The sequence below is a fragment of the Lynx rufus genome, unplaced genomic scaffold, assembly GCF_022079265.1.
Source record: "Lynx rufus isolate CCGP_SWC_20201006 ecotype Redwood Valley unplaced genomic scaffold, mLynRuf1.p SCAF_8, whole genome shotgun sequence".
Classification (NCBI taxonomy): Eukaryota; Metazoa; Chordata; class Mammalia; order Carnivora; family Felidae; genus Lynx; species Lynx rufus.
Window position 1 is genome coordinate 88,563,328 of NW_025814896.1, and position 21,877 is coordinate 88,585,204.

Here is a 21,877-nt window from a genome sequence, read left to right on the forward strand (position 1 = left end):
GGATGGTGGGACTGGTTTCTGAGAGAGCAGGTTTTGAGGGGAAAGTTAGAGAATCTAGTTTGCGACCAGTTCAGCATTAGGGGCCAGTAGGGTGCACAGGTGAACTGAGCTCTAAGAGGTTGGGGATATGGGTCCGGGGCTTAGGGGAGATGCCCGGGGGCAGAAAGCCCAGGAGAGGGCTGGGCACAGGAGGAGACTCAGCCAGCAGAGGGTGAGGGTGGAGAAGGTGAAGGGGCAGTGTAAAGGCACCAGAGGGATGGCTTCAGGAAGAAGGCTGAGGTCAGCTGGCAGGATGCTGCTGAGGGAGTGGGAAGGACAGGAGCCTGCCAGTGGCCTTTGGGCTGAGCTACAAGCAGGTTGTTGTTGACTTTGGACAGAGAAGTTTCCAAGGCAGGGGTGCAGGGGGCAGAGCTGAGTGCACTGGGCAGAGGGCCTCGTGGAATCGAACTTGAGAGGGAGTGGATGGAGGCAGAACTTTCCAGAGAGAGAGAGAGAGGAGAGGGAGGGAGGCTGCCTGAAGATGCAGAGAGCTGCTGGGGCTGGATCTGGGAGACCATCTTTAAATGGGGAAGGGAAGGATCCAGCAGATAGTGTGAAGAATTGTGGGGGACAGGATGGGACAGGGTCGGGGAACAAGAGAGCCTTTAGGTGTAGATGTACAGGGATAACTCCACAGGGCGGGGATGGGCAGTGAAGTGTGCACAGTGCGGAGGGGGCAGAAGACCGTGGTGGCGGCATGCAGGCCGGGCGGGGGGTGGAGGATGGGCTGCAGAGGCAGGGATCCTGGTGACAAATGGCAGGGAGCAAAGATGTCCCTGGACCCCCGGGGACAGTGAGGTGGACGGGGATAGCACTGGGATGAGAACGGTGGCCTCACGCCATGCTGAAGGAGCTGCCCGCGGACACACCTCTAACCACTGTCTCTGCTTGTTTCTCCCTCCTGCTTCCGCCGGGCCTGGCGCTCCACAGCTGTGTGCACCTGCCTTCTTCCTCCAGGGCCTCCTCCAAACGGTACTGGAGCCTAGCCTCCTGGAGGTTCTTGTTTCCTGTCCTCCTCGTAAACAGGTTCCTGAAAATGGGGATCCTGGTCTCAGCCTGTAGAGAGGAGCATCACCACAGAGCTCAACAGAGCCGGGAGGAAAGAGGGCATATGGAAATGAAGGATAAACAGGAATCGGAGGGACACTGCCCAGAGTTTGGGGGCCTGGAGAGGAATGCTCTGGGCAGGGAAATATATTAATGAGTTTTCCTGGTGATTCAGGAGAATGTTACAAGCACGTGAGAAAGGTTTGATCTTTCTGCCTCCCTGATCCCTTCTTTTTGCTCCTTTTGTCCTTGGGTTTTTACCCCTGGGCGCCCCCCTCCCACATTGGAGTGGGCATCAGCCTTCAGCAGGCCACGAACAGACCATGAGCAGACCTTCAGAAAAAACCCTTCTTTTAAAGGGCCCTGCCTCCAGGGTGAAGCACACATCACCCCTCCTCCCGACAGCATTCGTCTCTCAGCCCGTCTACAAATGTAGGTGCTTCCTACGTCACGCCACCTGCACTGAAGGTTTGGAGCAAGACTGTGAATTCCTTCACTTTATGCCCCATGACATAGGGATACATAGGAAGCCAGTGTCGTTCTGAGAGATGCTTCTGGTGGCTTGGTTCTCCTCGAGTCACCCTGGGAGATCGAGAACACTAATGGTAAACACAATGGTACCGACCACAATAATGTAATCCTTACAGGCACTGCAGTTTACTAAGCAGCTCCTGGGTGCCAGACACTTTATGTTTGTTCTCTTATTGAATTGTTGGAGCAAGCTCGTAAGGGTATTGTTATCCCAGATCTTCATATGAGAGTAATGAGTCACAGACGTTGAGTAATTTGCCCAAGGTCAAACAGCTAGAAAGCAGCAAGGCTGGAACCAGAACTGAGGTCTGTCTGATTCTAGAAATGAACTTCTTACTGCTGCAGGTCAGGGAAGTGTAGTGTCATCAGTGTGTCACCAGGCAAGAGTGACAGCTGGGGTTGGTTGTGGCAGGAGGAAGCCAATGTGTTTCAGTGCTCCAGCTGCTCCCACCATCTACGTTAGGGCATTTGTACGTGGATGCACCATCCTTTGAGAAGGAGCCCAAAGCAAGAGTCTTAGAGGATTAATCTAGTGATTCTATTGTTTGTTAAATGAGATTACACAAGACAAGCTCTAAAGTATCCGGCATAGTCCTTTTATTTATGGTTAACATCTCCTGAGTGTCAAGGCCTTCTTGTATGGACGTGTAGGTTGTGCACTGCACAAGGGCACTGTGTCTAAAGAGAGACAGTTTCCAGGGCAGATATCATATATTTGTATTTATTATAACAATTTTCCAGTAGGTGGCAGTAAAGTGTCTCATTCTAATAAACCAGTAAAATATGACGATTTTCTGACATGGAAGTAAAGAGTCTTAAGAAAGGGACATCTTTATTTAATTGTCACAAAGGTGCCATGTGGGCTAGTAGACCTGTTGAGGGTTCGCCTGAACCCATTCTTCTAAGGGTTGTGTTAACTTCTTCAGGCCTCACACTAATCTTGAGAGGTTGGCAACTTTAATAGCCATTTTATAGATGAAAAAATTGAGCCACAGAGAGAGATGAAATAACTTAGCTAGCTTGGTAGTTGGTGGAGTAGAACCTGTGTTCCTAACCATTGTGAGACTTGGTAGTTGTTTAATCCACAGCGGTATATGCGTGCCTGCCTGGCCCCAGCTGCTTCCTCGTGTATTTCTTCGTGATCACTGAAGATTCTTGCCCAAGTCTCTCTGGCAAACCCTTAATAGGCAGAGTTGACACATGCTGTTTTCATCTCTGGTCTATAGTGGTGAAGGAGCCTCCCCAGCAGCTCCCTTCAGTGCCTGTGGATGATGGCCACTTCTGTCCCCTTCTCCTGTTTGTGAATTGTCTTTCTGGCTCACAGAGCAAGTGTTCTGTCCTGATGGTGGCTGGAGGCGAGAGGTGGGGGTGTGGAGCTGGCAGGTGTCTGGAGGGTGTGGTGTGGGGGATGGAGACAGAGATGGGACACCAGGGTGGATGGTATGTCGGGAGGGTCTGAGCCTGGAGGCAAGACAACCAGGCTAGCAGGAGGATACGTGGTCCTCTCTGGGATTAAGAGGGGCTGGCGTGGACGTGCCAGGATGAAAGTGGGCAGTGTGTGTGTGTGTGTGTGTGTGTGTGTGTGTGTGTGCATGTGTGCATGCATGGTCGTGTGTGCATGCATGGTCGTGTGTGTCAGGGATGGCGAGACCCTGAGCAGCTCACTGATGCATCAGAGCCTGCGTTATGGAGGAGGGGTGGCCTGGGGTTCATTTGAAACAAGGTCACCTGAATCCTGGGCCAGAATGCTCAAATTGTGATCCTGGAGAATATGGCATCTGGCAAAAACTGACTCAGTTTTCTCATTTTTGCCTGCCCATTTGCCTACTTGTGTGCCTTTGCCTCTCTGTTTCTGTCTGTCCGTGCATGTCCTTCTTTCGGCCCCGACTCTCCTTCCCTTTTTTTATCTCTCTGCCCTGGCCTTCCTCCCACTGTTGTCTCTGTTCTACCTGCCGTCCCCTGCAGTCGGAGGACACGGACCTGCCGTACCCACCGCCTCAGAGGGAGGCCAACATCTACATGGTTCCCCAGAACATCAAGCCAGTGCTCCAGCGTACCGCCATAGAGGTGAGCCTGGCTCTGGGGCGGGGGGTGGGGAGGCAGTCTGGCCCTTTTCCCTTCCTGCCCCCAGCCTCTCCTGGGCCTTTTCCAGCTGCTCTCCTCACTCTGTGTCCCCAGATCCTGGCATGGGGCCTGCGGAACATGAAGAGTTACCAGCTGGCCAGTATCTCCTCTCCCAGCCTTGTGGTGGAGTGTGGAGGCCAGACCGTGCAGTCCTGTGTCATCAAGAACCTCCGGAAGAACCCCAACTTTGACATCTGTACCCTCTTCATGGAAGTGGTAAGCCTGGCCTCCCTATTATCTCCTTCCTGAGTCCCGATGCCTAGACTTTTCCTCAGGGCCCTGGGCAGCTCAGGTGTCTGCTCTGACTCCCTGTGGGATCCTGGGTAGGTCATGGCATCTTTCCCACCTCATTCGTCTGTGAAAATGGGGAAGCAGAGCTCACTCTCCTCACTGGAAGAGTGGAAGCCTCTGAGCAGCACAGATGGGGTCAGCTCGCTCCTTCCTGCCCAGATCCCGAGTGCACAGAAGGGACCCACTGTTCCCTTTCAAGGCAGGTCTCAGCCCGCTGGAGCTCCCCCCAGGGGCCTGCCAGGACTGACCTTCCATGGTTCCTCCAAACCCTCCCTGACTGGGTCCTCCCCCAGCCGTGCTGTGGGCTCACCCCCATGGCCCTCAGGCCCCCAGTCCTCTGCAGCTCCCCGGGCTGCCTGGGCCTAGTGGCCGGAGTAAGGCAAGCCTGAGGAAAGGAAAATGGTTTGCAAGATGAAAGCACCGTAGAAATTCCAGGCCCAGTGGCTGTCAACAGGAGCCTCCTCTTGGCTGAGCCAAAGCCGCCACCGAAGGAGAGCATATAAATTATTTCAAGTTGTGTTCAAAGTGCTTTTGGGGCTGGGGTTGGGAGGGGGAAGAATCTGGGTCTGTAAGCCAACTCTTGAGTATCCACTTGGGGGGGACTGTCTGCAAGAAATGTTGAGTCCTGGGCCAACTTCTCCCCTCTTCCCCTCCCCAGCCAGTGAAGGTTCAGGGAAAGTAGACTTGTTGTAACTTTGGGCTGAGCTAGATGTGTTTGGAAGGTAAGGCTGTGGGGGAAAGTCAGCCTCTGCATACAGCATTCAGGAGGAAGACAGAAAAGGTGTGTGGCTTCTGGTCCCCTGGCCAGCTCCTGGGCTTGGCCAACCACCACTTTGGATTTATGGCTGTTGGGGGTTATGAGTGGGTTTATGGTCATTCTCCGCTCTTTGAGCTTGTCCTGTGAAGGAGAGCCCCCCTCCTCCGAAACCTCCCAGAGGTGGGTTCAGGCCATTGTCCAGCGCTTCCCTCTTGCTCTACCCAGATGCTGCCCAGGGAGGAGCTCTACTGTCCCCCCATCGTGATCAAGGTCATTGATAACCGCCAGTTTGGCCGCCGGCCTGTGGTGGGCCAGTGTACCGTCCGCTCCCTGGAGAGCTTCATGTGTGACCAGTACTCTGAAGAGAGTCCGTCCCCGCAGGGCGGCCCAGGTAGGGGTGAGGCTGTTGATGGAGAGGGCAGGGCAGAGGGGCTGGGGCAGGTGGGGCTTCCCAGGTAAGATGTGTCCCGAGGCTCTCCTCTTAGCAGGATGTGAGTGAGAAGTCATTTCTGCTCAGCTAACCAGAAGGGTGGACATCTTGCTTTCCTCGGGGCATCTCCTAGGTCTGGGCTACTGAGAGGCCAGGGCTGCAAAGGGAGGAGGTAGGGGAAGAGTTGAGGGAGAGAGAAAGGCATGGATTCCATGGCATGATGAGGGAGAGAGAGAACTGGGAAGACAGAGAATGTGAGGGAAGGTGGGAGAGACAGAGACAGGAGAGGGAAGAATTGGGTGGGAGGAGGAGAAAGACACAGATTGAGAAGTGTGGAAGACTGAGGGCCTTTTGGCTCAGTATCCTGGCTGAGTCTTGTGGCTGGAGAGGGGCGAGCCCCCTGAGAGAGCCAGCCCCTTCCAGGCCTGGACACTGATCTTCCCTACAGATGACGTGAGTTTACTCAGTCCTGGGGAGGACGTGCTCATTGACATTGATGATAAGGAGCCCCTCATCCCCATCCAGGTAAGATGAGAACTGGGCCCCCTGGGAGAGATGCTAGCTCCATTGGCCTTGGCTGCCCTTCCCCCTCCCTTCCCTATCACATAGCCTCTATCGGACATCTCTCTCCCTGGTGGCTAGACACTGTATAGGTGGAGGAACCCAGATGCGAACTTTTCATTCTGGTCAGGAGTGGGGTGGAGGGGTTGGGGAAGTCTGTGTATGATCTCCTGGGTAAGACCCAATCATTTTCCTCAAAGCATGAAAAAAAAATGGTCCCTCTACCTAGAGGGCTGTGTTGAGGGCTTTCCCTGCAGATTACTCAGGAAATCATGGTGGGGCAGCAAATAAGAGAGAAGGAAGACAGGGGAGGGAGTGACCAGGCAGTTTTAGGGGTGCTCCAGCCCCATTGTCTTACCCCAGCCACAACCCTCCTTATGGGTAGATTCATCTATGGGCTCATGCTTGGTGGCACCTTGGAGGCAGCTGAAGAAGAGGGGTCTGTGTTCAAGCCAATAGTCCCTCTTGCCCCATCCCCCTCCTCCCAACTCTAGGAAAAGAGAGAAGGGGAATCTTATTCCAAGGGAATCCAACCCTGTGGGCAGGTAAGAGGCATCCTTTTGCCAGGTACTCAGCAACTTAGGGGCCATTTGGTGACCCAGACTCCAGTGCCAAACAGAATGGCAGGAGGTCTGTGGCATCTCTTACTGAGCAAGAGGCCTTCTCCCCACCTTGGGCCCTGGGCTGCTCTAGTTCCTGTAGGGCCAAGGTCACCCAGTCCTTCCCACAGTGGAGATGAAGAAAGGCCTCACCGTGAGCACCAACCTTGACCTGCATCTGTTCCAGGTTGTCACCCCTCTCCCGGCTTTGCATGATGCTGGTCACTCCCCTGGCATCTGGGGCTGGCTTCCCAGAGCTTCCCAGCTGCCCAGAGGCAGAGCCTCCAGCCTGTGTAGACAGTACTTGTGTCCTTGGGCTCTTGGCCTGTTTATTCACCCAGAGATGGCATCCCTTTTTGGGATGGTCTCATTTCTTTAAACCACCAAACAAATACTGGCCTTGGGAGCAAGAGAACACACTGGGTGGGGTGCTAAGGTGGGCTCAGGATCCTCCAAGCTGCCCTGTCACGGGTCTTCCCTCTGACACGCGGGGCTGATTTCTGCTTCTTTTTCACTCGCGCACCTTTTACCTTTGCCACTTCCACGGGAACATCTCTGCTGTGAGCCTGGGCCTAGCTGCTGCTGAGCTGAGACGAGGTCTTGCTCTATGGTTTCTCTGATGCTAAGAATCCTCACCGGCACCGTGATCTCTGTTTCTCCCACCTCTGTGACTCTCTAGGGTTCTTCCTACCATCCTCTCCACCGGGGACACCTTCTGTTCTTCTCCTGCTCATCCTTTAAGACTCAGCTTAGGTGTGGTCACTTCCTTCCAGGATTCATCCCTGGCTCCCTCCCCACCGCCTCTTCCTGCAAGTCTTGTCTGCATCTTGGTCCCTGCCTTTTCTTTAGGTCCTGATTGTCTCTGCAAGTGTCAGCACCTTCCCCAGACCAGGTTCAGGGCAGTCACTGGGGCGCATTTCTTGTGTGACATCAATGCCAGCACAGGACTGGCTTAAAGGAGATGTTCCGTGAAGGCTACCTGGATGGGTGGATGCGTGAGTGGATGTGTGGGTGGATGGATGGATGGATGGCCTGCCTACTCTCTGAATGGGTCTAAGAAGGAGCTTCTCTAGACTGGGAAAACCCAAGTGGAAATTTTGGATGGCCCTACCCAAGATTCAACTACGTTTAATACTAGTGCCTTCTGGCCTGGGTGGGTGTTTGTAGCTGAATTAGGCAGATAATTAGCCCCAAACTCCAGGCTACCCAATCCTGGCTCCTGTTTTCCGCCCCCTCAGTGGGCTGTCTGAGTCTGTGCAGGGAAGTGCAGGGCTTGCCCAGCAGGATTTCCGTTCTGTGTGTGCTGCCCTCAAAATGTCTACAGACTCAGATGGGGAGGGACTATTTTGAGTCCTGCTGGCTACGAGCACAGCCAGAGGCAGACGGTGAGGACGCCCAGTCTGGACGTCCTCCCGGCGTTGACACGAGTGAACCGGGGCTGGGGTCTGAGCCAGTGCAGGGTCTGCGCTCTTTGTGGGAGCACGTGGCCACACGGGCTAGAGCTGCTGGCCAGGCAAAGGGTGGGAAGCTGGAATCTGGGCTCCTGGAGGCGTGTCCACACGAGGAGGGCCTGGGCTGTCAGGGCCTCAGAGGTGGGCCGGGAGAAGGAAGAAGTGAGACCTGCTTGCTCTGATGGAGGAGGCATGGACCTTGCCCTCATTGAGCTCCCTGTCTGATTGAGAAGACATTGTCCTACTCTCAAGGAACCTTGAGGCCAGCAGGGAGACCAGTCCTGGTCTCCAGGAAGCCCAGGTCTGATGGTGTCTGATGGGGGACTTGGGGAAAACCAATTTTGTATTGTGTTTTTCTCTGAGATCCATTGATCATATTTGGTTGATCAGGAAATCTTTTGCTCCCTCCGTCCTTCCTGCATATCCCTTGGCACTCGAGAGGACAAGGCATGCTGAGGCATATCCAGGAGGCAATGGATATGAGTTCCAAATGGTGTGCCAGATAATTCTGGCTGGGCTCACATCCCTTCTCCCCTTCCCCAGATGACTAGAAGTCTCTGCCCTCTGGGGGCTAGAGGGACAAGAAGTCTGGCAGAATTTGGATTTTTCCTGGCTCCTCTTTGTCCAACCCATGTTTCTCAGCAGACTGTTTCGTGCTCATGGTGACATGGTCCCCACTGCGGAGCTCACTAGGTCCTGACTTTGGACCCAGCTGAGGCCTCCTCCCCAGTTTCAAATCCGCTCTTGTGAGATCCGGCTTCTGTCTTGGTCCCTTCCATCCCCTTCCTTAGTTGTACATGATGAACCTGCTTACCATCATCGGCTCATTTCCTAGTATGAGTCTGCCACACATTAGAAATGTCGTCTCACACTCGTTCTGATGTTGTCATTGGGCTGAAACTCACGGCGGAGAGTTTTTCAGGGTTCTAGAAATGTTTGGTTTCTGTCAGGAGTGGCCAATTCTAGAGATGGTCCAAAATGTATACATAAGCAGGTCTGTCCACTCGGCCTCGTAGGGCTCCTAGGTCAGCACCCATCTCGGGGTGAGGAGGGTCCCATGTGAGCACGTGCCTGGCCTCTTGAACTCCTCTCTGGTGATCCAGGCGAGGAGGAGATAGGCTCCTGTGAATTAGTTCCATGGTTTATTCTTGGTTTGTGTGTCTATCCTTTGTGTAGGTTTTAGATCCATAGCCTGGGGATGGGGTAGTGCGTGTGCATGTGTGTGTGGTGTGTACACATGAGTGTGTGTGAGAGGTGGGGAAGGCTGGGAGCAGCTGTGTGTGCAAGCTCCTGAGAGTGTGTCTAGACTCAGGAGTGGTTTTGCAGGAATCATGGCCCTGACTTTTAACATTCTGAGGGCAGGGCTGGGTATATCCTCAAAGAGGGGGCACAGAGGTTATTTCATTCCACTTAGTGCTCTGCTTTTATATATTGGGGCAGTTGGGTGGCTCAGTCGGTTAAGCCTCCGACTTTGGCTCAGGTCGTGATCTCACAGTTTGTGAGTTCGAGCCCCACGTCGGGCTCTGTGCTGACAGCTCAGAGCCTGGAGCCTGCTTCCGATTCTGTCTCTGGCACTCTCTGCCCCTCCCCCACTCGCACTCTGTCTCTCAAAAATAAAATGTTAAAAAAAAATTAAAAAGGATCTCTTAATTTTCTCTGGTTACAAATACATGTTAATTACATAAAATTTGGAAAATATAGGATAATTATGAGCAAACAGGCATCATCTCCAACCAAGGCACAGTCTGAATGAACAGCTACCAACATATCCTTCCCATCCTTTCCTTTCCCCCTGGGCTTCTCTTTTTGTCTCTGATTCTGAATCAGATCCCATTTCTCTCCTGAAAACAAAATTGGGGTCTCTGTTTGCTAACCTGCTTTTTCATGAAGCTGGTTCTTGGGGTTCTGATTAAGAAGAGGGGGTGAGAAAGGCTGTGCGGGACACACCCAGAGCACCCCCCCCCATCACCTACAGAGGGTCTCGAAGCTCAGAGTAGAGGTGGTGCCCCTGCCTACCCCACACATCACCCACCTTGCAGGCACTGAGATGCCCCTGGAGTCGCCCGGTCAGGGGTGACTCTTGCCCATCATTCTGAGAGCCCACCCTGGGTAGAGGGGCTCCTCTGTGTCTCCAGAGAAGGAGAATTTCCGGGCGTGGGTGTGGGGACTACGCGCAGGTTGAAGAGGCATAAAGAAAGAACACCTTGAAATTTTCACGCTAGTTGGGAGAGATGAGACGTGTGTAGCTGGTCTCCAGTGAGATGCTTTATCAGCAAGGGACGAAGATTGTGGACTCTCTTGGCCCTGTGGGTCGGCATGGGCTAAGTGATCAGGAAAGCTTCTGGGGAGGGGGTGACCAGATGAGAGAAAGGCTGTGAAGGCTGGTGGAGTTAGAACAGCAGAGGGGAGAGGAGGACTTTCCTGGTGGGCAGAGGAGTGGGAGCAGAGGCTTGGCAGTGGGACTGCATGTGTGTGAGTGTGTGTGTGTGTGTGTGTGTGTGTGTGTGTGTGTGTGTGTGTGTGAGGTGTATTGGAGGCTGGTGTGGAGAAGGCATCAGAAGGTTTGAAGACCTGCTCCCCATGCTGTGGGGTGGGGTGCTGAGGCTGGCCGCTCCCTGGCTTCCTAGCTTGGGCTCATTTTGAGCCTGCCGCTCCAGTTATAGTCTCTGGGATGCTGTGAAGGTGGCAACGTGCTCCCAGAACTGGAGCGGCAAATTATGCCCACGTCCCAAAGGAGAACGTGTAATTTCGGAAGCTGGACCAGATCTTTGGAGCACTATGTTTAGCTTTATTTTTTCTCCCTCTTGCTCTGGTGAACTGCCGGTTTCCCTCTCACCTTTCTAAAAACAAACTGTATTAAAAATAACAATAAGGCTTCTGTGAGGCTCAGGATGAGAGCAGGAGGGGCAGAGGCGGCCGGGGGGGGGGGGGCGGGTTGTGTGGAGTTCATCCAGTCTATGCCAGGGGTCACACCGCATCCACCAACATGTGGCCAGCACCCCAGCACCATCCAGTGACCTGGCCTGGTGCCCACCGGCCATTCTGCCCTCCTGCCTGTGCTTCTGGCTCTGAACAGCCATGAGACTAGTTTAGGGGAGGCTAGGGTCCCCCTCGGTGATGCCTTCTTCACAAAGCAGGGACGGGTCTGTGGTTCCAAGACTCCCCTCCAGGTCTCAGCCGTCTTCATCCTGTCCTTCCTGAGCCCTTTCTGACCCCCAGGTGGATGTGTCTCCCAGGCTTTTTCTGCCAAGGAGGGGAGGGCTGCCTGGAGCTCAGCCTCCTGTGGCGTCTCTCAGAGCCCCCTATTCAGGGCTCAAAGGCAGAGAGGGCTTAACCGTGGGTGTCTGCGTCCCTGCTGGTCTCCTGAGCCCCTCAGCCTTATTTGCCCACTGCCCAGTGCCTGCCTTCCAAAGCTGAGCCATTTGCTTTCTTGAATGTGCTGCATTTTATTCATTTATCCCTTTGTACTTAAAAAAAAAGTTTATTTATTTATTTTGAGATAGATAGATAGAGCTAGTGCAAGTGGGGATAGGGCAGAGAGAGAGGTAAAGAGAGAATCCCAAGCAGGCTCTGCATTGTCAGTGCAGAGTCCAATGCAGGGCTCGAACTCATGAACTGAGAGATCATGACCTAAGCCGGAATCAAGAGTCAGATGCTTAACCAACTGAGCTACCCAGGTGCCCCTGCTCCTTTGCACTTGTTATCCTCTCTGCCTGAAATGCATCTCCTGTCTTTGTCTACCTAGACTAATACTCATCCACCCAGAGCCCCATCACCTTCTCTGGGACCATTGTAGTGGTCACTTGTCTCCAGTCCTGACCCCTGAGGCCGTCTGGGCCATGTCACCATTAGTGTGCTTGTCTAGAGTTTATTGAAATACTATTTGTAAAATGTTTTGGGAAAAGAATCCTCCCGTTAACTAAGTATAACCCAATTTCAAAGTTAGACTGGGTTACACTTAAAAAGAAACTAGTCCCTGCTAGAATCATTTAATAACTTTTTTTTCTATGAAATTTATTGTCATTGGTTTCCATACAACACCCAGTGCTCATCCCAAAAGGTGCCCTCCTCAATACCCATCACCCACCCTCCCCTCCCTCCCACCCTCCATCAACCCTCAGTTCTCACGGATTCACACAATAAAGTATTGAGTCACAGTACCAGAAGATTCCAGACAAGGATCCAAAGCCAGAAGAGGATGCAGAAAGTTCTCTTTATTTTTTATTTTTTATTTAAAAAAAAAATTTTTTTTTTCAACGTTTATTTATTTTTGGGACAGAGAGAGACAGAGCATGAACGGGCGAGGGGCAGAGAGAGAGGGAGACACAGAATCGGAAACAGGCTCCAGGCTCCGAGCCATCAGCCCAGAGCCTGACGCGGGGCTCGAACTCCCGGACCGCGAGATCGTGACCTGGCTGAAGTCGGACGCTTAACCGACTGCGCCACCCAGGCGCCCCCAGAAAGTTCTCTTTAATATAGCAATGGCATGTTGGACTATAAGACTCATAAAGCCCCCCCTTATATAGGCTTCGGGGAAGCCGTATGACGCCCTGGTTGTTGTCCTTGAATAGAAAAGACTCAAACAGGTACTAGCTTAGGAACCATGCCCAAGCAGGGGTTGATGTAGTTCAGCTGTTAGAAGAAACCACCAGGGATGATGGGGAGCTTGGAGTATGTATGAGATGGGGAAGTTTGAAAGGCAGGGAAGGCATTGAGTCAGTGGTGCCAAGGGTAGTGAGAATGCGGGCAAGAGACAGGCATTGGCTGAGCCCCTTCTGCGTGCCTCACCTGTGCTGGGTGTGTGCGGCCTGCATCTCCTCTATACTCGTTGCTGCCCTATGAGCTGGGCTTTATGCCTATTCTCTGGATGGAGATGCCGACTCAGAGAGGTCAGGGGGCTTGACCAGGGTCATGCAGCTGATAAAGCAGTGGGGCCAGGATTTGGACCCAGTCTTATCCAACTCCAAAACACATGTTCCTTCCACAACTTTTGCAGCCTCCCTGGTTGGAGAGCTCTACGTCCTTGGGGGCTGTCCAGTCTTCCCTGAAGTGGTTTCTCTAACCCTGTTGCTAACCAGAGTGTTTAATTTGTAGCTTGCAGATGGTCTGTCGGGCTCTGCCCCCACTAACATGGCATCCTCTCCATCCAGTCCTCATGTATGTATTGTTTACCTATTTGTGGGCTCTTTGATTTCCCTGGGGGGCTGGGGGCGGGGGTAGGGAGTTAAGGAAGGGAACAGAGGAAGGAGAGTGGGAAGGGAAGAAAGGAAGTACATTTGACCCTTGCACAATGTGGGGGTTAGGGACACCAGCCCCCACACAGTAGAAAATTCGGTAACTTTTAACCCCTCAAAAACCTGAACTAATAGCCTACTGTTGACCAGAAGCCTTACTGATAACATAAATAGTCGTAAGATAACATATTTTGTATGTTAAATGTATTATGTACTGTATATTATTGTACATATATCTTACAATAAACTAAGCTAGAGAAAAGAAAATGATGTTAGAAAAATCGTAAGGGAGAGAAAATACATTTACAGTACTGTATGTACTGTATTCATTGAAAAAATCTGTGTGTTGGTGGACCCATATAGTTCAAGCCCATGTTGGTCAAGTGTCGACTGTATTTCCTGAGACCCAGCAGAAAACAGTTACCTGCCCTGTGTAGTGGTGGAGGGTGGGGGGCAAGCTCAGGGAAGGTTCTCAGAAACAGACATCCCTGAGTTATCTCTTAGTGCATCTTGGGATTTACCTTAATCCTGTTTACCTGCATGAGGGCTAGAGGGTTGGTTGGGATCACATGGGCCAGTGGAAACAGGGAAGTCTCTAAATTAGATCCTGACCTCCGGAAAACAGGACACGAGAAGCTTCTGTGGGCAATGGCAGGTTGATTTTCTCTGCCCCTCCCAGAGGCATGAAAGTGTGACTGAGGAACCCTGGTTGTCTTGAGCAGATTCTAAGAAGTATGCTGGGGCCCACAGTCTACAGCTGGGCTGATTTCCTTGGTGTCATCTTGGGGGGTCATGGGTCCCTCCAGGAAGATGACTTGGGCATTTAGCCTTCACCCTGCCCTCATGAAGTCCCACGCTGAGGGCCAGAGCAGCTCCTGAGCTGCTGGGGGAGCCCTAAGAGATGGAACCCGCCCATTGTTAAATTCTGTTCATGCTGTCGGGGGGAGGGATTCCTGTAGTAGATTTTGGATTATGGATTTCTAGGAAGAGGCAATATATTTTTTTAATTTTTTCTGATGTACCCATTGTAGAAAATATAGAAAACGAAAGAGTGCAAAGCAGAAAGTGAAAACCACCTGTATTCCTACCAGTTGGAGATAATCACAGTTAAGATTTTGATGTGCTCATGGGGCACCTGGATAGCTCAGTTGGTTAAGCATCCAATTCTTGGTTTTGGCTCAGGTCATAATCTCACGGTTCGGGAGTTTGAGCCCCTCACGGGGCTTCACACTGACAGTGCGGAACCTGCTGGAATTCTGTCTCTCTCTGCCCCCCACTCTCTTTCTCTGTCTCTCAAAATAAATAAATAAACTTCAAAAAAATTACAAAAAATGATTTTGATGTGCTCACGTTTTTAGATATCTTTTATGCATGTGTGCATACTTTTGTCTAAAAACAAATTTGGAATCATATTGTAATCTGCACTTTCTTTTACTTAAAAGTATATCATGAATGTTTTCCCATATCTTTATATTCTTTAAAAACATGGCTACATGTAATCCCATTATATAGCCATCCATAAAGTTTTACCACTCCCGTATCATTGGACATTTAATTTTTTTTAATTAAAAATTTTTTTAACACTTATTTATTTTTAAGAGAGAGAGAGCAAGAGAGAGCGAGCAGGGGAGGGGCAGAAGGAGAGGGAGACACAGAATCCAAAGCAGGCTCCAGACTCTGAGCTGTCAGCACAGAGCCCCACGAGGGGCTTGAACCCACGAAGTGAGAGATCATGACGAACCAAAGTTGGATGCTCAACCGACTGAGCCACCCAGTCACCCCCATTTAATTTTAGTTTTAATTTCCACTTGTGTATTATATTTTGTTTCTTAGAGGAGTTATTTTTGTTTACTTTAGATAGTTTTAGCCCATTTTGTGTTACATTTAATCCTTGGCATTTTATAGCCTTTGTTTATTCCCTACAGGGAATATCTTTTTAAAAAAATGATTGGGTCTAGCTATTTATTATTAGAATATAGGGAAACAATATTTTGTATGTATACTTTGAAACATGCTCTTTAGTGAGCTCCTTTATCAATCCTGAGAGTTGTTCATTGATTCTGTTGGATTTTCCAGGCAGGTAAGATTGTTTTCTTCAAACAGCAATAAATATGTCACTATCTCTCTAATAAGTATACCTTCTTCCTGTTTCCAGAATAACATTTGATAATTGCGATGCTAGTGAGCAAACATATGTAGTTACTGATTCTAATGAAAAGCTTCTACCATTTTTCCATTAGTTATGATAATGATTAGTAATTTAAGATAGATATTCTTGATTTTGCCAAGGTTGTGCCCTTTACTATTAGTTTGTTAATAGTTTAAAAATTAGGTATAGGAGTTTAACTTTATCCACTGCTGTTTGGCATTTATCAAGATGATTATTTTGTTTGATATTGTTCCATTAATATGATGTATAATTTTCGTGCATTCCTGGGATAAATCTGAATCGGTCAGTTGGTCATGGTATTATAATTTCCTATAATTGAAGTTCTCTGATCCGATGCAATCATGACAGGTAGTTGGTTGGCTAATTGAAAAAGGTGATTGAACGGGACTGATTAAAATTCATGCGTACACACCATAAACATTTTATTTCTGACCCTACCTGTGTATCTTCCCATGCTAATCATTTGACATGTGCCAAGGCCTCCTTCCATCTGGATCTGCTATTGGAGTGTCGTCCTGTCATCCTCCTGGTATAAGCCACATCCAAAATGCATTATCTATGATTTTTCCTGTAGGTTTATTAAAGTTTGGTGAGATTTTAATGATACCTGCAGAAAAACCAGACTGTGGAGTCCTTCTAAAAATTTAGGATTCCTCCTTCCCATACCTTCCCTTAAAAAATTCAACACTTTCATACAACATTGAGTGCTCATCACAACAGGTGCACTCCTTACCCCCCCACCACCTATTTAATTAAATTCACTGATTGAATCACTGTATTGTGCACCTGAAACTAATATTTTACTGTATATTTACTAACTGGAATTTGAATAAAAACTTCAAAAAAAATCTCACTCATACTTAATTTTCATGAGTTAAAAAAAATCATTAAATTCATATTCTTAGAATAGATGGTTTTTCTTAAAAAGGATTTTTTTTTAAATATTTGTTTTTGAGAGAGAGAAAGAGAGAGACAGAGCGTGAGCAGGGAGGGGCAGAGAGAGAGGGAGACACAGAATCTGAAGCAGGCTCCAGGCTCTGAGCTGTCAGCACAGAGCCCAATGTGGGGTTTGAACCCACAAACCTTGAGATCATGACCTGAGCTGAAGTTGGACACTTAACTGACTGAACCACCCACGTGCCCCTTAAATTCAATTTTTATATGTTTTTGTAATATTGACTTACTGATCTAATTACCCTGTTAGTACAACGGCATAAACAGGTTTGGGACCAGCACAGTGACTCTTAAGCACGCAGCGCCCCGGTGGGTGCTGTAGTGGGCATACTAGGTTAGCTGCAGGCTCTCAGCTGGCTTTGCACCTTACACTGTTAGCAGGGGGAAAGCATAGTGTTTGTTGATCCTCGGTAAGGGCAAGTTTGAAAGAACTTCTAGTCTATATTATGAGTTGGATTTGCTCTTATTTAGTATTTTTGTATGTCTATTAATAAGTGTTACTTTTAATTTTTTTTTAACGTTTATTTATTCTTGAGACAGAGAGAAACAGAGCATGAACGGGGGAGGGTCAGAGAGAAAGGGAGACACAGAATCTGAAACAGACTCCAGGCTCTGAGCTGTCAGCACAGAGCCCATCGCGGGGCTTGAACTCACGGACCGTGAGATCATGACCTGAGCCGAAATCAGATGCTTAACCGACTGAGCCACCCAGGCGCCCCAATAAGTGTTACTTTTAAGTGGTCTTTGTTAGGTTTTGACATCAGAATTATAAGTTTCATAAATACTTTTTTGAGGTGTTCTCATTTTCTGTGCTCTTGAACAGTTTCTATGGCATGGAATTACTGTTTCTTAAAGGTTTGAAAATACACTAAAGCCACTCTATGAATCTGAATTATGCATGTTGGCAATTTCATGATGTAAACATTTAATAGTCTTGTTTTATGTACAAAATGTCTAGTAATATGAATCAACCTAAATGTGAAAAATGACTAACAGTCATGTAATTTAAAAGGTGGCAGCCAAGCAAATTGTATTTATGGTGTAGCTGATAGGTAGGATACTTATTTCTTCTTGAAAATGGTGCTGTTACGTGAATTTTGCATTCTAGATTTTCAGGAATGTATACCGTATATAATTGTAAGATGCGTCTACTACCCTGCACTTCTTTATAAAACTGGGCCCAGGACCTTTTTGGGAAGGGGAGTTTTTGATCACTCTCTACTTCTGTCAGTTTGGTAGCTTGATGTCCCCAGATATTGCTTATTACATTACCGTGGCTTTGTATTTATTACTACAATAAAAGAAAAAACATTTCTGTATCTATCCCGTTTTCATCTTCATTCCTAATTTTGTGATTTATGTTACTTATCTTTTTTACTTTTATGGTTGTTTTTCATCCAAAGAATCAGCTCTTCAAAAATTCTGCTATTCGGTTAGTTTCCTTAATTTCTAGTCATTTTTAAGCCCTCTTCCTCTGAAATTCCTGTCATTTATATTTTGGATCTCTTGGGCTATTACTTCATCTTTCCCTTGCTCCCTCCTTCCTTCCCTCTCTGCCTTGTTTAAATTTTCTTTTCAAAAGGGGATATTAGTCTGCATTTTGTCCTCACAATTCTAAAATTCTGAAATCTTGCTTACTTCATACTTAAGTCCTTATTCCATCTGGCATTGATTTGTGTTATGTGCAAAGTGTGAAGTAGAGATTGGATTTCTTTTTATTTTTTCCCATGTAGGTAACCGGTGAATTCATATCATCACAGAATGACCTATCCTTTCTTGATCTGTAATGACAATTGTGTCATATATCAGGTTTCCATAAAAGTATGGGTTGGTTTGTGGCTATCTATTCTGTTCCATTGGTCTTTCCCTGCGCTAATACTCCACTGTCTTATTTACTATAGCTTTATAACAAGGCTTCATACCTGGTAAAGGAAATATTCTACCTCATTCATTTTTAAGAGTGTCGTTGCTATTCTTGTCCTTTGCTTTTTCCATCTCAATTTTCTTTATTTTATTTTATTATTATTTTTTTCCATGTCAATTTTACAATCAGCTTGTCGGCTTCTGTTGTGATTTGTGATTGAGTGAATTTTTGGATCAATTTGGGGAAAGCATTTTTATAATATTGTCTTTTAAATTTTTTTTTTTTCCAACGTTTATTTATTTTTGGGACAGAGAGAGACAGAGCATGAACGGGGGAGGGGCAGAGAGAGAGGGAGACACAGAATCGGAAACAGGCTCCAGGCTCTGAGCCATCAGCCCAGAGCCCGACGCGGGGCTCGAACTCACGGACCGCGAGATCGTGACCTGGCTGAAGTCGGACGCTTAACCGACTGCGCCACCCAGGCGCCCCTATAATATTGTCTTTTAAACATGGATATGATCTCTTTCCATTTATTTAGGTATTCTTTAATGTTTTTCTATAAATTTTATATTTTTTTTCCCAAAAAAGTGTGGTACAACTTTTATTAGATTTTAGTTCTAGTAATTGTATGCTTTATTGTATTTTTACTTGGATTTTAAAGGTACATTATCTAATAATTTTTTGCTTGTATATAAATGAAATTTATTCTCATATGCTGACATTATATTCAGAAACTTTGCTAAATTCTCTTATTAATCCCACTGATTGGATAATTTTTCTGGGTTTTCTGTGTAGTTGATCATATAATGTGTGATTAATCACAGTTTTTATTCTTCTGTGTACTTTCAATTTCTTTTTCTCTTTATTATTTCCTTATTGCACTGGCGAGGACATTCAATTCAATATTCTATGTAACTGATAATAGAGAGTATTCTTATCTGCTCTAATTTAAAAGTGAATATTTTTATGTTACACCACTGGTGTTTCAGGTGAATGATTCCCAGTTAGCTAAGAGTTTTTATCATGAATGATGTGAAACATTATTGCATGTTCTTTATGTATCTGTTGAGGTGTTTATATAATTTGTTTGATCTGTAAATGTGGTGTTCCTTTAATCTATTAATGTGGTGAATTACATTAATAGGATTTTTTTTTTAATTGCTGAAACAACTTTGCATTTCTGAAACAATCTATCCTGGTTACAATACATTATTATTATTATCATTATCATTAGCGTTATTATTTTGTTTGTGCATTGCTGGTTCAGTTTGCAAATATTTAGGAAATTTTCTTGCATCAATTATTGTGAGTGATAATGGCTTGAAGTTTCTTTTTCTTTTTTTTTTTTTTTAAATTTTTTTTTTCAATGTTAATTTATTTTTGGGACAGAGAGAGACAGAGCATGAACGGGAGAGGGGCAGAGAGAGAGGGAGACACAGAATCGGAAACAGGCTCCAGGCTCTGAGCCATCAGCCCAGAGCCTGACGCGGGGCTCAAACTCCCGGACCGCGAGATCGTGACCTGGCTGAAGTCGGACGCTTAACCGACTGCGCCACCCAGGCGCCCCGAAGTTTCTTTTTCTGATACTGTTTTTTTCAGGTTTTGGTAGCTACATAATACTAATCTTAAAAAATGACTTGGGGGCATACATGCTCTTTTTCTAGTCTCTTGACAAAGACTGACATTATCTGTTGCCTAAATGTTTGGTAGATGCATTTCTAAAGCTGTCTAGACTAAGTATTTTTCCTGGGGATATTTTAAATTGCTGATAGAATGTGAAGAAATGTTTATAGGACCTTTGAGGTTTTCTTTTTCTATGTGAGTCACTTTTGGTGATTTATATTTTATAGGAATTTATCCATTTCCTCCTAAAAATTATCGACATACCATTTCTCACAATAACCTTTTACTTTTTCAATTTTTTCCTTCTTTTATTTATGTTCCTTTTAATTCCTAAGGTTTTATTTTATTATTCTTGCCAGAATTTGTCAGATTTTTAAAAAATCTTTTCAAAGAACCAATTTTTAGCTCTGTTGATATTCTATTGTTTCCTTGTTTTCTAGTTTATTAATTTCTTTATCATTTCCTTCCTTTTATTTTTGGGAGAGGGTTATTTTATTCTTAACCTCTTAAGTGCCATGTCTAGTTCATCGATTTTTAAACTTTCTTCTTTTCTAATATAAACATTTGAGACTATAAAATTCCCTCTAAGTACTGTTTTATGCATCCCACAGGTTTTGATACTGTTTTTTTTTTGTTGTTGTTATTTTCTAGTTTTCCAGTTCAGTGTTTACTGATTTTCGCTATATTTATTTTTGACACCTGCATTGCTTAAAAGTAGAAGTTCCTAGCTTATGTTTTAAGTTATCTCTTTGTTGCTGGTTTCAGCTTACCTGTGCTATGGTTCAGAGAATGGGGTCTGTATGTTATGTTTCTTGATACTTACTTTGTGGTCTATTACAAGATCATTTTTTTGGTAATTGTCCTGTGTGTGCATGGAAAGAATGTCTAGTCTATAAATGTGTTTTACATATAACATGTCCATTTGGATCAGACTTGTTAATTGTGTTGGTTTGTTTTTTTTTTTAAGTTTATTTATTTGAGGGAGACAGAGACAGTGTGAGTTGGGGAGGGACAGAGAGAGAGGGAGAGAGAGAGAATCACAAGCAAGCTCCGTGTTGCCAGCGCAGAGCCCGACGTGGGGCCCAAACTCATGAAACCGTGAGATCATTACCAGAGCTGAAACCGAGTCAGACGCTTAACCGACTGAGTCACCCAGGCACCATTGTTAATTGTGTTATTTAAATCTATTTTTATTCTGAGTTTTATATGTGTCATTCATTAATTTCTGAGAGAGGTATAATTGAACATCCTGCTTTGATTTGATATTTCTCATTTTCTCCTTATGTTCCTGCCTACTTTTCCTTTATATATTTGATGCTGTGTTATTAGCCACAAACAGTTAGAATTCTTATATCTTACTAGAAAATTGAATCTTAAAAAAAATTTTTTTTTACATTTATTTATTTTTGAGAGACAGAGAAACAGAGCACACGTGGGGAGGGGCAGAGAGAGAAGGAGACAGAATCCAAAGCAGGCTCCAGGCTCTGAGCTGTCAGCACAGAGCCTGATGGCAGGGCTCAAACTCACAAACAGCGAGATCATGACCTGAGCCGAAGTCGGACGCTTAACCAACTGAGCCACCCAGGCACCCCAAATTGAATCTTTTAATGATACCTAGTGAATCTCTGGCCCTTTGCCTTTTAAAATATCTCCTAATGAGAGTGTTTTTTTCATGTTAATATAGGCCACACCAGCTTCCTTTTGGCCAGTATTTTCCTAGTATACCTTTTTCTATTGTTTTACTTTCAACTTTTCTGTGACGTTATGTTTTAGCTGTCTCTTTGGTAAACAGGAAATAGATGGATTCTGTTTTTTCTTTCGTGTGTTCTGGCAATATGTTTTCTTAACTGGTGAGTTGAGTCCAATTATTAATTGTGTTTATTGATATATTTGGATTTATTTCTGCCATCTTATTTTTGTCTTTATTCATCCTGCCCGTTTTCCCCCTCATTTTTTTTTTCTTTTTTGGATTGAAAGATTACTTCCCCACCCCACATTCTTTCTTCCCTTTTTAGTTTCAAAACTATACACTGTTTCTATTCCTTTAGTGATTAGTATAGAAACTTTATCATGCATAGTCAATGTAGCAAATTCTAAGTCTAATTAATATTTATAGCTTCCGTCAGAATATTACAAGGAACTCGGAATGCTTTAATTCCAGTCACATACAAATTTACAAACTTCTGTTCAATATTTTAGTTT

At 46.5% G+C, this 21,877-nt stretch overlaps 1 protein-coding gene across 4 annotated transcripts in view; it reads left to right on the top strand.

The window, feature by feature from the left end:
- The window catches only part of DYSF (dysferlin), a 225,763-nt gene that overhangs the window by 153,501 nt on the left and 50,385 nt on the right, over window positions 1–21,877 (top strand). For 2 of the 4 annotated variants that reach the window (XM_047069397.1, XM_047069395.1), the window contains 5 exons: window positions 3,583–3,684; window positions 3,796–3,957; window positions 5,015–5,180; window positions 5,668–5,744; window positions 12,925–12,987. In XM_047069397.1, the coding sequence (XP_046925353.1) occupies window positions 3,583–3,684; window positions 3,796–3,957; window positions 5,015–5,180; window positions 5,668–5,744; window positions 12,925–12,987 (570 nt within the window). The remainder of the gene's footprint in view (window positions 1–3,582; window positions 3,685–3,795; window positions 3,958–5,014; window positions 5,181–5,667; window positions 5,745–12,924; window positions 12,988–21,877) is intronic. The other 2 variants (XM_047069398.1, XM_047069396.1) reach the window with 1 other exon arrangement.